Here is a 16,876-nt window from a genome sequence, read left to right on the forward strand (position 1 = left end):
TCTTGACATAAATTATATAGCGCAATTTTTGATATTATGCCAGCATATTTGTGTATTTATATATCTACTCATATTTTGTATGTTATTTGGTGAGCTGTTCTGTAACAGCAGGCGAATCTCCAAATTATTATTATAGAATAGATTCATCCATCCATCCATCCATTTTCTACATATAAGTGACATTATAATCAAATCTCAGAATAGGTAACTGTCTTCCAAGTGGCTCATGTAGCTAGCGATTTTATGTCATATAAAATTTTCTTTATATATTACATAGGAGGTTGCTAACAAGATGGCATTGGACACCAGGAAGACTTCCTCCCTTTGGAAAGACCAGGCACTGGTGGAGATCAACATTGCTGTTCTCTACAGCTTCCAGGTATTTAAAATAATACTATGCCAAAACAGATGTTATAATATGTCATTTGTTTTATATTTAAAATATTAAACATTTGTACCCTGTTGTGGGGCTCTGAAAAGTTTATAACAGTAGCTGTAGTCGTCTTAGTTTCACTGCAGTTCCAATTGATTCAAATGATTGAATTTCAAGATGGGAAAGTATCAAAACATCCATATATACATCTCAAATCATTTCTCTAGGATCCAGGATTAACTAGTAACCTTTTAGCATTGCGTGCATGCATTTATTTGTTTGTGGGTGTGTGGTTGAGTTCCTCTGGATTCATACTAGCCACAGTCAGCTGCACACAGCATAGAAAGCAGAAGTTGTGGTGGTTACGTTTTGCTGTGAATAGTAATGAAACACTGTACCACTATAAATGAAAATAGATAAGTGACATGTTTTTCTGTTTGCACTCCCTAATTTTAGTCATGCAAAGTGACCATAGTAGACCATCACTCAGCTACTGAGTCTTTCATGAAGCACATGGAGAATGAGTATCGGGTGCGAGGTGGCTGTCCTGGGGACTGGGTGTGGATTGTGCCTCCCATGTCAGGAAGTATCACACCAGTTTTCCACCAAGAAATGCTCAACTACCGCCTCACCCCCTCCTTTGAGTACCAGGTAAGAGGAGTGATCATGTGACATCCATTTCACAAGTACAGCAAATAGTTAATTAGCTGTATAAGCTCCACTGTACCAAGTAACTCCTGGGAAACACTGAATATCACTCATGATATCTCATTGTCTTTGAGTGGATTTTAATCTTAAGCAAAAACAACCTCTGAACCCTATTCCCTTTTTCCAAGCCTGATCCTTGGAATACCCATGTGTGGAAAGGAGTCAATGGGACGCCCACAAAGAAAAGAGCCATTGGATTCAAGAAGCTTGCCAAGTGAGTGAGAAAGATTAGGCAAAAACAATGCAGTGAGATCAAAGGATCAATTTTGGCCTTGAATGTCAAAGATGTGTGCATGATAATTTAAAGCCAAACGATTAATCACTTTCCTGACAGACGTTAGACACATGGGAAGGAAGCTGGTGTACTCAGTGGTAAAATTCATCCAATCAACCCCTCAGGGAGTAATCACGGCTTTGTCAGTGTTTTGTCTGTGTATGCATGCACTTGCGCATGTGTGTTCTGATATTAATATAATTGCCTCGAGGATATGACAAGCTAGGTAATCACAATTGTCACCCATCCGCTACCTTGACACAATGTCGGCTTCATGCTAAAATGAACAACACTACCCTCCATTGTTAGTTTCAGTGGCTCAATAACAATTGTTTTACCAGACGTATCAGCATGAGGGATCCTTCTGGTCTTGGCAGAGGATTAAAGGTTGCAAACTGTACCCTTGAATCACTAGTCCTTGAATGACTCATTTTCTTGCCCTTTGTTTTTGGTGCATCTTACTCTCTCAATGTTTGTTTCTTCACCTCTGCAGGGCTGTGAAGTTTTCGGCCAAGCTCATGGGCCAGGCCATGGCCAAGAGGGTGAAGGCCACCATACTGTTTGCCACGGAGACGGGCAAGTCGCAAGATTATGCCAAAACTCTGTGTGAAATCTTCAAGCACGCATTTGACGCAAAGGTATGCTTGCTTCCACCTTGCATCATCTTATCCCAAAGTTGAACAGGAGTTGATGTGTCTCTGTACCACGATCTAATTGAAAAAGGAGGGATTCAAAGACATCATTCCTATATCCTACCTATACCCCCCCCCCCCCCCAGATCCTCACTCTCTGTCTGACGAAGCCAAGCAGATGCCAGCTGAGCACAGGCGATGAGAGGTTAGAAGAAGAAAGTGTGTCTTTTGTCACATTTTCTTCTTCTCTCATGCAGTAAAGTGCCATGGGTCAGAGGCAAGATTTAACCACTGAAGCGTTGAGCAGTGCAGTAGTTTAAGACAAGATCCTGCAGCACCCGTGGCTGCGCAGATCTGTTTGGAAGAAAAAGAGAGAAAAAAGACAGCAAAACGTGCTGCTCTCAATCATGCACTATGCGCTTTTCCTCCAGGTCATATTTTAATTTTCCTTCCTGTTTTTTCCAGTGTGATCAAACATACAAGAAGATATTCATGCATGCAAGTGTGTGGATGTGTGTGTCACCGAGAGTGGGTGTGTGTATATGGATTGCAGGGCAGATGCGAACGCCTGGGGCAAATCTTTGTTGTCGTGGGGCTAAAGCCTGCTTTTCCTTCACGCCTTTGGTTGTGTTCTTTGTGTGTGTGTGTGTGTATGTGAAATGCAAGTGGCAGACAAACACCATCATGTTGAGTGGTACGCATCATGGATGCTCGTTGTGTGGCAGCAGCATATTATCATCTCGTTAGAGGCGAGGACAGAGTGGTCATTACAACCTCCTCCTCTGCCAACGGCTGTGTGTTCAGCCCTAATTTACATTCTCAAGTCATCTGTCGTGTGGAGTATGTGTCTCGGAGACGAGAGCGAGATAAAGACTACACCATGTAAGTGGAGGCTAAGATTCACTCAGCATAATGCTCTGTTTTTCTGCAGGTCATGTCAATGGATGAATATGATGTGGTGGACCTGGAACATGAGACGCTGGTGTTGGTAGTGACCAGCACATTCGGCAACGGTGATCCACCTGAAAATGGAGAGGTATATGTGTAATATTTAACAACTCTAGTTGATTGAGCACAGGGCAGATGTATAGATTACCAACAGTTGTTCTTTTGTTGCTGTAGAAATTTGGAGCTGCCTTGATGGAGATGCGCCACCCCACATCCAACACAGAAGATAGAAAGTGAGTTTAGACCCTCAGCTCGCCTGTGTTTGTATTCGTGCATGTCAGTTTCCATCTTTTTCATTCCTTTAGTCACACGACCTGTGTGTCTCATCTCTCTGCTTTTGCCTCCTGTCCAGGAGCTACAAGGTCCGTTTCAACAGCGTGTCTTCCTATTCTGACACTCGCAAGTCCTCCAGTGATGAGCCAGAAACCAGAATCAACTTTGAGAGCACCGGACCGCTTGCTAACGTCAGGTAAACAAAACCAAACCAATACAAACCACTGATGAATATGAACAAGAATGTTTTAATGCAGACACATGGTGCAGGGACTACTAGAATCATCATACTGGTGTGATTGTGTGCATCAAAGGGAGATGTGGACAGGCGTATTTTCAGGAATTCTTTGTTTAGTGGTAGGTGGCATTGCAAATAGTAAAACAAATTTGTGGTACTGCTGCCTTTCATTGCGATGGTTTTGCTGCATATTTTGCAGATAGCCGTTACTTGTTCATACCCGAAGCCTTGCCATACCCGAAGCACTACCAGACGGTGGATCCAGTGCTGTTTTCTTTTTGGACCCCAATTTGTCCGTCTCCATTTTCTATTACTGTTTCAGCGCTGAACACATAAAAACTCCCTTTGGCCCTTTACTTCTTTTGCTCTCTCCAGGCTCGTTCCCTGCTCTCGCCAGATACAAAAACATGTCTCACCTGTTTACTGTACGTCACACACACTCGCCCAGGAGACTGTGTTTGACTTACTGTATGTGTTTTTTCTTTATATGTGTGACACACCAAAGTGAGTCTTATGTCAGCAGCTTAAAAAATTATGTGACAATTTGTAATCAATGTTCACGATATAGTCATTTATTCTCAGTACATACTCTCATAAGAGAGTGGATTTCTTTGCTTGTAAAACTTTTTTGGGGGGGGAGACAAATCTTATTGCAGTGGACAGTTTGCTGATCTGTTAAAGAAGAGGAGACAACAGAAATTTTGCTCAAACATGAATCTGATGTGGGCTGACTTCTTAAAGCAGCAGAGGGATGACTTGTCTGTGCTCAGAAAAATGTGATCTATTTCATGTTTACCTCTATCTAAAACCAGGCAGGACAAGTATTCATGAATCGTCAGCTGTTTTAAACTGTTTGGACCTTTTCAAGAGGGGAAAAAAGGGCAAGTTTCTGACGTGGGCTCTGTGGCAGCAGTTTGTATGTTTGTGTTTTTAACATCACCTGCCTCTCTATCTCCATCTCTTTTTTCGTGTGTGTGTCTCTCTGTTTAGGTTCTCAGTGTTTGGCCTTGGCTCCAGGGCCTACCCACACTTCTGCGCCTTTGCCCACGCTGTGGACACGCTGTTTGAAGAGCTGGGGGGGGAGCGCATCCTACGCATGGGAGAAGGAGATGAGCTGTGTGGCCAGGAGGAGTCATTCAGAACCTGGGCCAAGAAGGTTTTTAAGGTCAGTCTCCAGGGCTAAGAGCCTTTGGACTTGGTTTAGTTAACTTTGTCAATCATCATTTTTCCCTTTAGTTCATGATTGGCATGTTGGTGCAGTCTCACAGCTTAGTTTTGATGTTAATAAGGTCCCCTGTTTTCTGTGCAACCACAGCAACACAGATTAAATCAGAAAGCCCTCTCACCCCTTCAAAACAAACCCAACTGTCAAGGTATTATTTTGAAGTTGTTTGGCCACACATGACCTTGAGCAGTGGAAACAGTCCTACTTAGAGTGCAGGAGATCATTTTTCAAATCCTTCGTTATTCCTGTGTGAAGCTGAACTGCTGCTGTATGCTGCTGGATGCTTTGAATAATTTTTCTTGTGGATGTGGTGTTACATGTCAAGGCTGCCTGTGATGTGTTCTGTGTTGGCGATGATGTGAACATTGATAAAGCCAACGACTCCCTGATCAGCAACGACCGCAGCTGGAAGAAGAGCAAGTTCCGCTTGACATATACAGCCGAGGCCCCGGCCCTCACAGAAGGTAAATAATAATCCTGTGGGAACTGAGTGATGAACTGTTGATGGTGTCTTGATATTGAAATGGCAATAAGTTCTAATAAGCACTATGGAATAAAATGACCATAATATATCTGCAGAGAGAGAGGTATGAGAGTTATTGATCAAGAACGGTGACTCAGCCATTACATCACCTGGAGCCGAGATTTGTGACTCTGTTTTGGAATGGAAAATTATAATGGGATTTCAAAACCTTTATACCCTAGGTCCGAAATGTTGGACCAGGTCTGAAATAGAACTGTGGCTCTGTTACCTAATTTGCATAAATTAATTTAGTAATTATAGCTCTTGAAATGAGATATGTATTATGAACTAGGCTTGAGAGAGAGGTTTGTTATTCAGCCTACCCTTATTGATATACATGGGGTGGACAAAATTATAGAAGCACCTGTCAGTCTAATGCAATACAATTCAACAGCGCCACAAACTACATCTGCCAAAATGATCATACAGTTGAATCAACACCTGTCTAGCACAGTTTCAACCAAAACGAAACAACATTCATGAAGGCAAGATTTATTACAGGGCTGATGTATGATACTGAATTTGTTTTAGTTAGGTGTACCTAATAAACTGGCAACTGAGCGTACATTACTTTTCTAAAACTAAAAGTTGGATTTTTTCTCTTGTTCCTGGTTGACTTCAAAGTTCAAAAATTCACCATCCTACTGTGACGTCGAAAGATCTCTAATTAAAACTCTGTATCTTGTTTGTTTAATCCATGCACAAATAAAATATTTAAATGAAAGGTTATGGTTTTAGAATTAGGCAGTGTGCTATGCAGCGTTTCGCCTGCTTAGCTAGTAACCTCTCAGTGATGATGAGAAAATAATTTCTACCCAGATGTGATGATTATTTTGTTTTTATCATCTGCCAACAGCATTATACAATGTTCACAAGAAGAAGGTTTATGGAGCAAAGATGCTAGAATCTCAAAACTTACAGAGTCCCAAATCCAAGTAAGTATATACTTACACATGAAACATTTTCACAGGAAAAATAGTTAGTCACATATTTTTCTATTTTGGTTTAACTTGGTATAATTTGTGAAACAGCGCTGAATTGAGCTAATGCACTCCTCTGCTGTCTAGTTCCTTCATTCTTTTTACTGTGGTGAACTAAATGGAACAGACTGAAAATGGTGCCGCTTTGTTCCCTAAATCTCTGATCTCTTTTACAGTCGCTCCACCATATTTGTGCGGCTCCACACAAACAACCACGACAGCCTGAGCTACCACCCCGGAGACCATCTGGGCATCTTCCCTGGCAACCACGAGGACCTGGTTACAGCTCTCATAGACAAACTGGAGGATGCTCCACCTGTCAATCAAATTGTCAAAGTGGAATTCCTGGAGGAGAGGAACACTGCCCTAGGTGAGTGACGCTATTAACAACGTCACACTTTTTTGCGTATACAGTAGGCGTGCAATCAGGAGGGCTGCAGCTTAAAATCTGGGCAGGGTGTCAAAATAAAATCATGAATAAGAAACAGTCTCTCTTGCCTTAACAGACACCATGAAGTTACACTTTAGTGAGGTATCTATCAGAATTTTTAAGGAAAGCTGCATGTTGTGGTGACACTATGTGACTTAAGTGTGATTTTCTCTGTGCCTGTGACCCAAGGTGTTTCTTAAACACATTATGGGTGTTTAATCAAAATGTACCTTGATAGCTAATGCCATACTTGGTCAAAGCTTGTTAAACTTCCCGCCTTCCTCTGCAAAATGGTTTGTGTTTCTAACAGTTACCATACTAGACTAGACACAAGTTTCTCTATTAGTTTTGATTTGTCAGTCAGTAGTGTTAATACTATGAATAATAATATGTAATAATATGAATTAATGCAACTTTAATCTTCTTCTGCAGGTGTGATCAGTAACTGGACAAATGAGACTCGTGTCCCTCCCTGCACCATCTACCAAGCTTTCCAGTACTTCCTGGACATCACCACCCCACCGAGCCCTGTGCTGCTGCAGCAGTTTGCTGCTCTGGCAACCAATGACAAACAGAAGAAGAAACTAGAGATCCTCAGTAGGGTAAATTCACTTAGTCTTCGGCATCATCGTTAACACTGACCTTTAGAATTATTGAGCTGCTGCTGCTGCTGAGAGCTTAGCTTGGTTCGTGACCAGACACATAAGGGATTTACGATCTATGTGCGTAGGCTATGTCCAAAAATGTGCTCTATCTTTTTGCCATTTGAAAGCTAAATAAATGTATGCAGTCTTTTTTTTCACTTTTTATTATGACTCTTTTTAAAGCACAGTTCTATAAAAAGTCACCATGTGTTTAAGGCCCAACAGTAACCAACACATTCATCATGTTTGCTATCAAAATATGTGAGATAGTTTTCTGTGCCTGAAAGCCGATTTGATGCACTTTGCACTGGTGGAAATACATACAGTAGGAGTGAGCTGGCGCCAAATTAAAGCTGTTGATCGTTCTAACCCAGAGCCATTCCCCCTTGCAGTGCCTCCCACAATTCACTCTCCATTTTTGTCAATGTGTGGAGAAAAGGCTGGCTGAGGCCAAGCAGTGAGTCATATGCTCATACATCGAATCATTGTCACCAAAGCAAGAGGAAAAGATGGAAGGCATCTGAATTCAGAAAAAGAAACAGTACAGTAGAATCAGTGCTGCAGATAATTTTTATTTTTGTATGTGCTTAATCTCAAGCACGTTTTTGGACTAAAGCAGGGTTTCTCTGACTTTTCTAATCCTCTTTTTTGTGTCCACAGATTCTCATAGAAAGCATTAGAGAACAGTCAAGCTATCATGTCTATTTCGTTACTGTGGTACTGTTTTCAAAAACATGTAAAAGAATCAATTTTAAATGTTATTACAAATTAATTAGCTATATCTCAAAGAAACTAATTATATCAGTCTCTGAAGAGGCCCACAGTCCCATATCTTTCTATCAGTGTTGGAAAACCCAGGCCAAAAAGTACTTAAAAATTTTCTACTTGTAAGGTGCTTCAAACAGTGCTTCAGGCTCAAAATGGAGACCACACCAAGATTCTTAATGGGCACTGTGTTGCTCATTAGCAACTTTAGAACAAAGCAGAACATATCAAAGTTTTTAGGCTGGTGGCAGTCCTCTAAATTCATCCCATCCAAATGTCAGTGATGACACACAAAAACAGTTGGACAGTGAATGGTGAACGGCTCTGCTTGTGGCTGCCTCCTGCTCTGCAGTCAGAAATGTTTACAGATCTAAAAGAAGAAACCATCCTCTTTTTCCCCTGTTGTTGTGGCAGTTACTTTGGTTTCTTAATTAAGACAACAAAAAACAATAACTTAGTAAGACAATAATTAAATCTAATGAGTATCCATTTGTACTTTTCCTTGTCTTTCTCTTTGATATCCCAGGGCTTGCAGGAGTATGAGGAGTGGAAGTGGTACAACAATCCGACACTGGTGGAGGTGCTGGAGGAATTCCCCTCCATCCAGATGCCCTCCACTCTGCTGCTCACCCAGCTGCCCCTGCTGCAGCCTCGCTATTACTCTATCAGCTCCTCTCCAGAGCTGCACCCAGGAGAGATCCACCTCACCGTCGCTGTGGTCTCTTACCGTGCCAGAAGTAAGGACCTGTTATTCATCTGGGGCTGTTTTTCAGTTCTAGAACTGCTCTGACCAAGCTTAACATTGGCTAACATCTCTCTGAGGATTCTAAGGCTGTGTAGGTGTAGCTGGAGGTGTCTTTTCTACTGACTGGGAGGATGAACTTTAATGCTCCCATTAGGCTTTTGAGAATCTCAAATTGGTCTCTTTATATTTGGCATTTCATATGGCCATGATGTTGAAATTTTAGTAAAATTGCTAAATAAACTTAGTAACACTCTGTGGTTTATACTAAACAGTACTGAGCAGTAAGTTATTACTCAAAAAGTACATATCCTGTATATATATTTTGCTTTCGTTGTGTTTCCATCATGGATAAAAAGCACTGTGCTGTGGCTCTTTCAAGGTTGCTGCAAAGACTCGAAAAGTCAAATGACTCAGCCACTCTGAAAACCCTGCGATGGCTCAAAGAAAATTGATTGGAAGTTATCTTGGAAAGCCAGCCTGCTTTATAGGGCAGCTGGACCACGACTGTAATTACAAGGAGCGTAGATTTAGAAACACCTCAGGAAGATTCAGTGTCTCCAAACAGATTCTATTTAGAGATATGGACACAAATATAAAATGATAGAAAACAGTGCAGGTACACCAGCCTGTATGACAGTATATAAAGTGCATTACCTATTCAGGTTTAATTTTCATGTTTTCGTCAAAGTGTGTTAGAAGGCTCTTATACCTCCACCTTAGCAATTAGCATCCATTCTCTCAGCCAGTCAAGAAGTCAGCAGTCATTACCACATGCTGCTCACTATTATTTTCTCTCAAGCACGTAATGTATACTCGTGCAAACACGTTACTATGATTAGAAGCTCCAGCCTTGGAAAACATGTTAGGGACACGTACACTTCTTCTGTTAGTTTGTGCACTTAAAGAGAGTGGGAGGCAGAGGGGAGAGAAAAAGGTAAAGTGTTTGTTTATTAATCATCCCTTTCAGATGGAGAGGGGCCTATGCACCATGGAGTGTGTTCATCGTGGCTCAACAGGATAGAGAAGGGGGAGATGGTGCCGTGTTTTGTCCGAGGGTAAATATCACAATATTTGAATGTTCCATTTGAATTTGGCGCCCTCACGCCGCTGCGTCGTGACGTCATGTGAAACCCACCTATTAGTGTGCTTAGGAGGTGCTGGTCGGCAGATTTTAGTACCTCTGGACAGAGCCAGGCTAGCAGTTTCCCTCTTTTGCCAGTCTTTGTGCAAAGCTAAGCTAACAGTAGATTCATATTTTACATAAGGACATGAAAGTGGTATCAATCTTCTGATCTAACTCTTTGCAAGAATACAAACAATTGTGTTTCCCAAAATGTCAAATTAATACTTGAAGTGAATTTCACAAGCTTTGTGGTCACTGTTTGGATATTTTTTTACTTTGATCATGTATTAATTTTCTTTTGTCCATTTTTTTCCTTATTATTATGTTTGTCATGGTTTCAGGGCACCATCATTCCAACTCCCCAAAGACAACCAAGCACCTTGTATCCTGGTTGGTCCAGGAACAGGTATCGCCCCATTCAGAAGCTTCTGGCAACAGAGACTATATGACCTTGAACACAAAGGTTGGTGTTTTCTCCCTACTTAGAGATATTTATTACTACAGAGAAGCTTTGCAGTGGATTTTCACTGCACTACATGAACCTGTAGACAGAATCTTCAGTTTTATGGCTGATTATGTGAATTTCCAGGACAAACTGATTCATTTATTCTTCCAGTTAAAATGATGTCATATGTGCCTCTGAAAACAAATAGATCAAATCCCTATCAGAGATTTAAATAATACACAAAAGTCCAGACTGTCATTTCTACATGTCCATTCAGAGCAGCATAGTAACTGCCTGTCATCTTTCAGGGATTGAATCGTGCCCCATGATCCTGGTGTTTGGTTGTCGGCAGTCTGAGATGGACCACATCTACAAGGAGGAGACCATCCAGGCCAAGAACAAAGGAGTGTTCAAGGAGCTCTACGCGGCCTATTCCAGAGAACCCGGCAAACCAAAGGTACAAGAACTAATCTGTGGATGAATCAGCTTGTCACAAACTTTCTTTGGACTGCTGTGTGGGTTTGAAATAAGATTGGAGTAGAGAAAGGGCTTAATAGAAACAGCTGTGCTTATATTATGGAGTACACATGTTCCAATTCACATCATGCATTTCCGTTTTACAACGTCTGACTGTTGATTTTCAGGTAAAATGTTTATTTTTTTGCAGTCCTCTAACCTTTACGTCTCTGCTTCTTTTGCTATTTCGAATGATTCTTGTTTTGTTTAGTTATGTTCCTGTTAGCAGTGATGTTCAGTAACTGAAGTTAAAAGAAGAACAGAATATACAGAGCATAATTTTCCATACTCAAGAATTATTTAGTCCCTGGGCACAACAGTCTTTCAGCTTGCAGTCTGCAAATTCTACTTCATTTTACTTCGTTCCCTATCTGTCAGGGCTCTCCTCACTCTCACATTGTTACTTTTCCTACTTTTCTCATACTTGACTTCTTCATGCACACTCATCATTCCTCCTCTGCTTCTCTGTCAGAAATATGTACAGGATGTACTGCGTGAGCAGCTGTCAGAGACGGTGTACCAGTGCCTGAGGGAGGAGGGGGGACACATCTACGTGTGTGGGGATGTTACGATGGCCGGAGATGTTCTCAAGACTGTCCAGCAAATCATCAAGCAGCAGGGCAACATGAGCCTGGAGGATGCTGGCTTCTTCATCAGCAAGCTTCGGGTAAGAGAGAGGGAAACAGTGCAGTTTCACTTCATCATGACGTTCACCATTAAATCGCACTAAACAGCTTGGAGTGATGATAGTGTCAGGAGAGAGAGGGTCACCAGTTTGACTCCTAGAAAGCAAAAATAGTGAATGAAAGATGATTTCTTCCATTGAGCAATGTGGTCAACCCCAGTCGAACAGACAAGGATCTACCTCACAGCTTTTTCACCTGAATATATGTGACCGAGTGCTAAGCATGGAGCTGCTGAAAAACAGAAGGCATGTTGAGTCAGCATTTCCTGAAAAAAAAAAAACAAGGTTAAAAAAAACCAAGCCGACAGTTACCTGTGTGTAGTATACAAATTAGATGTTTTTTTAGTACTGTTCAATGAATCTGTAAAATACAGTGACTTCAGGCATCTGGAGACAATCAGTAAATACAGAGGTATAAAGAAAGATCTCACCATTCTATAGTGCAACATTGCATGATGATGAAAATAGAACATACACAAAATGAATGCTACTACAAATACTGTGTATTGTGTATATTCAACTTTGAAATCAAGTAAGCAAAGAGTTAAAATTGGGAAAGTTATCTACCTGGAATATGACTGATCGTGTGCTCACCTGTGCTACCTGCTGTAGTGCTTGGATGAAATAAAAATCTGCATCCTTTCATCCTGTCATTCCATTGATTAGCCCTGCTCTATCCCTGGTCTTCAAACCTACGCAAAGGAAGATATTCTGTATGCAGTGTGAATAGAGGACTCTCAAATACAACCTCTGCTGTGAACTTAAAGAGTCTCTGAAACCATCAAGTCTTTTTTTAGTTTTAAGTTTTATACTATGGAAAAAAGCCCTACTTAACAGGACTGCCACTAAAATGTCTACATATGTTTTTTCTTTCTTTCAAATCAGGCCTGTCATTCACTGTCAAACAATATCGAAAGCAATATCTATCTCACATATTCTTCCCTTTACTTTCATCATTTTGCTGTTACCAGGATGAGAACCGTTACCACGAGGACATCTTTGGTGTCACCCTGCGCACCTATGAGGTCACCAACCGGCTTCGTTCGGAGTCCATCGCCTACATTGAGGAGAGCAAAAAGGACTCAGATGAGTAAGTGGTTTGTGTCTTTAGTTTGCAGCATTTCCAACAGGGAGCTCTATCTGAGTTTTTTTTTTCTAATGTCAGATAGGAGGATATAAAAACACACAATCCTTTTTCCAAGATAGGCCTGTACTTGAAGGAAAAAAAAACTTCTCACTGGTTGAGTTAAACCTTAGCAGTTCTTGTGAACTTTTAAATGTCAGTGCTAGAGGAAGGGCCTTAGGGTTGATCCTATTCCCACTATTACGCAATGCGCTTAGCAAGTTTCATGGCAATATTCTCGGTAAAGTATGAGATATCCTGCGTGCTGTGTTAACATTTTGGCTTTTTTGAGACACAAATGACCACCACTGCAAATTTTACAGTAACTAGCTCAGTAGATTTTGACATTTCTTGCCGACTAGTGGATAATTTTGGTGATGGTGTGGAAGGAATGGTCAGGGGTTCAACAGAGAGTCATCCTCTTGGGACTATAAATATCCACGGTAAATTTCAAAGTGTTGTGCAGAGAGACTGACTGCTTGTCAAAAACAGTGAAGTTGGGCTGTCCCAGTCCATGAGCTAGTCTAGCATCCATACACGCTGGTTACTCGCTATCTGAAACACCATTTATTCATCTTTTTTTTTTTTTTTTTTTTTTTTTTTTGGTACAGCCAACTGAGATTTATCTCCACCAGCGAGATTACCAGAGCAGCTTTAGTCAAACTCCAATCTGCAACCTGTAGTTGCTGGTGACGCTGATGTGTTATTACTCCTAGTTTCAGATGAAAACAGAGTGGGTAACCATGGAAACCTGTGGAGAAGGGCCTTTAAACTAACAGGATTAGAGTGAAAGCGAGTGGCTCTGTTCCATTTCTGTTTTTGTTTCCGTCGTTATTTGTGCATATTCAAGATTAAACACTTCATATACCCTTGCCATGAGAGCAAAACAAGGGCCCTACATAGCCACTATGGCTCATTAAGTACCAACATAATGCATCACAGACGATGGTTCCTGTGTGGATTGTCACTTGAATTTCACATTTGGCCATCAAAGCCCCTGCTTGCTGGATGAGTAATGACTGTAACATCTCTGTTTCTGTGTCTCTGTTGTTCTCTGTCTGTCTGTCTTTCTGTCTGCCTGTCCTTCTGTCTTTTCTGTCTCAGGGTTTTCTGCTCGTAGGTCTATGAATCGGGGGCTTTCCGACAACCAGTCTGGAGGACACAGCAACGCTGGTTAAAGAATACTGTGCCACTTTTTGTACTGTAAAAAGAAATGGGTTACTTTTTCTTTTTTTTTTTTTTTATACCACTTTAATGTTTCTGTTGGGCTCTGCGATTTTGTCTGTAGCAAGTTGGAAATGTTCTGTTCTCTGAGAATCTGTTTTGCTTGTTGATGATACTTCCAAAAATTATAAATTGATCATTTTGATTCATAATGTGTGCACCTAGTGTAATGACCTGCCTCATTGTGAATGCATGACCAAGACAAGAATATACTCAACAAATATAATATACTCTGTGTTATTGTTACAGTAAAAAAGGCTTTTATTGAGGTTTTATATTTGCAAGGAAATGTGTGGCATTGACAACAGACATTTCTGGTGTATGAATTTAATCGACTTTAGATTTCAGGAAAGAATCAGGGCTGATCAAATCTATCTGGGCTGTCGGGCTGTTTTTTTTTTTTTGTATTGTTTTTTTCTTTTACATCAAAGGTTGTGGTTTCAGGCAAAGTTAGAAACATGAAAGATGTACAGGCATGCAGATGGACTGGCGTATTGATATGTCATCCTGAATTATGAAAACAGCGATTCTGTCAGAGCCTCAACAAACATATTATCTGGCTCTTCACTGGCAGTCCATCAGAATGCATCAGCCTCTGTGCCAGCTCTCTTCTTAGTGGCCTGTCCATTCTCCGATAACATCATAATCTCATGTGTCCCTGCTGGTACTTACCCACCCACAACTGCTTCAGAGGAATGTGGACAGCAGACATTAAAGAAGAAATTTGAACTTGTGTTACTACACTTTTAAATAAACTCCCATTTTAGCAAATAAAAACTTCTTCAGAGCTCTCAGGTTTTATTGGATTATAAATTATTATTCAATATATTACTGACATACAATATTCATTCTCTTTCTCGCTGAGAGTAAGATGAGAATATCAACACCACTCTCATGTCTGTACGGTAAATATGAAACTACAGCCAACAGTCGGTCAGCAGGCGTTCAAACAAAAAACAGCCCTGCAACGAGTTGCGTTGGTGGTGGCGTGTTTCAGGTACCAGTGAGGCATGGAATGCAATCCAGGATGTCCATATGGAGTAACAGATCTGTGAATCTGAAGGGTTATCAAACACCAAACAAACACGCTCAGTTTTTATAATATTAAGAGACACAATTTTACAACTCTTGGAAGTTACCACAACAACAACTATCTTACATTTTGTCATGATGATCACCAGATGATGTGCTGCATTCCAGCAAAAACTGAACCAGGTTCAGCTTTTTTGACAACTCTGCATTGAAATTTGTCTGGAACAAAACATTGTTAAAGGGGCAATAGGTAAGAATTGGCCAACTGTTCAAGTCATACTCCAAATAAATAGGGGGCAGCACATTACCAGAAAGTTGGACTTTCCTCACCTACTGTAAGAAACAAGGAAACGCACTCTTTGATCGCTCCTACCTCCTCCTCTTCCCCTGTGCTATTGTCACTCTGTCCAAAGGGCACACCGGGACAAATTCCAGTGGGCCACCCCAAAAAGATTTGTTTTAGGACCTTGTGCTTCCCAGATCACATCTGGCTTATCTCAGTTTCGCCCAGTGGTCACCTGTTGAGCGATTTCAGCATCATAATCCCTCTGCCTCTTGCCTTACATCAAATATGCTTCTGCCTACATACACTACACTCACTTTCTCTTTTGTCTCTTTGCATGATTTTGTGCAACCCTGCAGCTCATATGCCACTCTTTCACTGTGACCTGACACCTGCTCAGTAGCATCAGCATGCATGTGTGTGCGTAGATGTGTGTGTGTGTGTGTGTGCGTGCACGCCTGTTCCATATAAAAATCATTGTAAGTTTATGCATCTCTGTTTGAGTGGGTGTAAACATGCATTTGCTCAGGTGTTGTTTTTACATGATTCTTCTGCTTGTTGTCTGTTACCTTATCAAACTGGTCAGATTTTAAAATAAGCACGACTTTGTTGCTCTGGAATTCACACAAGCCTGCAAATTTAGTCTTACAGATGGTGTTTTGGTAACAGGAAACTGCCCACATGGCTTTTAGTTTTGATCTCAGTAGTTCAGTCCGATTGTTATAAGTTCCATGGGGTTTTTTTTTCCCATTCAGAGACAAGAGGCAATGGCACTGTCGCTGTGGTCATTTGCTGCTTTCCAATGAGTCAGGGTTGTAATCTGAATATATTTGTGCAGGGGCTACACTGTTTATTGATCACTCACTCTGCAGTAACCCGTGGCTTTTCTTGTCAGCTTCTGAGTCTTGTTTGTTCCCTTTCTTTGTCTTTGATTCAAATTACAGATAGCTGTCAGCATGATTAACAGATTTCAATGTGATTTTCAAACATCCCTAACAGCTGCTGAGAATATGGTTTTTTTTTTCCGTTTTGTTTTGTTTTCTTTTTCTGAGTTAACTATTTTTACTGCCTGGAGAAAATGGGTGATTCCCATTATCCCCACTGTTGTTCTGGATGAATGTCTCCTCTGTATAATTTGTTTAAACAGGTTTAGTTTAATTGGAATAAGAGCCGTCAAGAAAATGTCTGTGATGTAAAATGTGCAACAGGAAAACAATTGATACAAGACATAGCTTCTATATATAGCTTCTATATATATATATATTCAAAGACAAGCTATAAAATATAAAGAGTACTACTTCGATCTTTTCTAAGAATGTATTTTGATTATGTAAATGAGCACTATGACTCTGCTTGATTTAAAAAGAATATTCTCTATTGTGTCTCATATCCTTTAGGTATGGGGATAAAACAGCAGCATTAAATAAATGCATGGTGATCTTCTGTCTCCTGTTCATATTTAAAAAGCTCTGTCTATTTACCAGCACTGTGTCAGTCAGTGAGACTGTATTGTGAGGTCCGGCCTTTCTCACAGGGCTTTGGATGCTAAAGACTTTCTTGAGGGGTTTTTCCTTTTTCTGTGTCTGCATATTGCTGCTGCTATGAACAACTCTGATCCAATCAGCCTCTGCTATAATGACCTTTGTTGTGTAATTGATTGAGGATATTCCATTTTAATGCATCAACT

The 16,876-nt window shown here is 40.8% G+C and overlaps 1 protein-coding gene across 1 annotated transcript in view; it reads left to right on the forward strand.

Annotated features, from left to right (window-relative positions):
* Positions 1-13,871, forward strand: part of nos1 (nitric oxide synthase 1 (neuronal)) — a 30,891-nt gene extending 17,020 nt beyond the window's left edge. The window contains exons 10-28 of the mRNA XM_041042134.1: positions 278-379; positions 830-1,024; positions 1,210-1,295; positions 1,849-1,993; positions 2,919-3,023; positions 3,110-3,168; positions 3,288-3,404; positions 4,437-4,611; positions 4,997-5,135; positions 6,051-6,129; positions 6,351-6,544; positions 7,037-7,206; positions 8,540-8,750; positions 9,726-9,813; positions 10,223-10,344; positions 10,635-10,783; positions 11,315-11,509; positions 12,499-12,617; positions 13,755-13,871. Of these exons, the coding sequence (XP_040898068.1) occupies positions 278-379; positions 830-1,024; positions 1,210-1,295; positions 1,849-1,993; positions 2,919-3,023; positions 3,110-3,168; positions 3,288-3,404; positions 4,437-4,611; positions 4,997-5,135; positions 6,051-6,129; positions 6,351-6,544; positions 7,037-7,206; positions 8,540-8,750; positions 9,726-9,813; positions 10,223-10,344; positions 10,635-10,783; positions 11,315-11,509; positions 12,499-12,617; positions 13,755-13,770 (2,466 nt within the window). The 3' untranslated portion in view covers positions 13,771-13,871. The remainder of the gene's footprint in view (positions 1-277; positions 380-829; positions 1,025-1,209; positions 1,296-1,848; positions 1,994-2,918; positions 3,024-3,109; positions 3,169-3,287; positions 3,405-4,436; positions 4,612-4,996; positions 5,136-6,050; positions 6,130-6,350; positions 6,545-7,036; positions 7,207-8,539; positions 8,751-9,725; positions 9,814-10,222; positions 10,345-10,634; positions 10,784-11,314; positions 11,510-12,498; positions 12,618-13,754) is intronic.
* Positions 13,872-16,876: the final 3,005 nt, after the last annotated feature.

The sequence above is a fragment of the Toxotes jaculatrix genome, chromosome 7 (genome assembly GCF_017976425.1).
Source record: "Toxotes jaculatrix isolate fToxJac2 chromosome 7, fToxJac2.pri, whole genome shotgun sequence".
Lineage (NCBI taxonomy): Eukaryota > Metazoa > Chordata > Actinopteri > Toxotidae > Toxotes > Toxotes jaculatrix.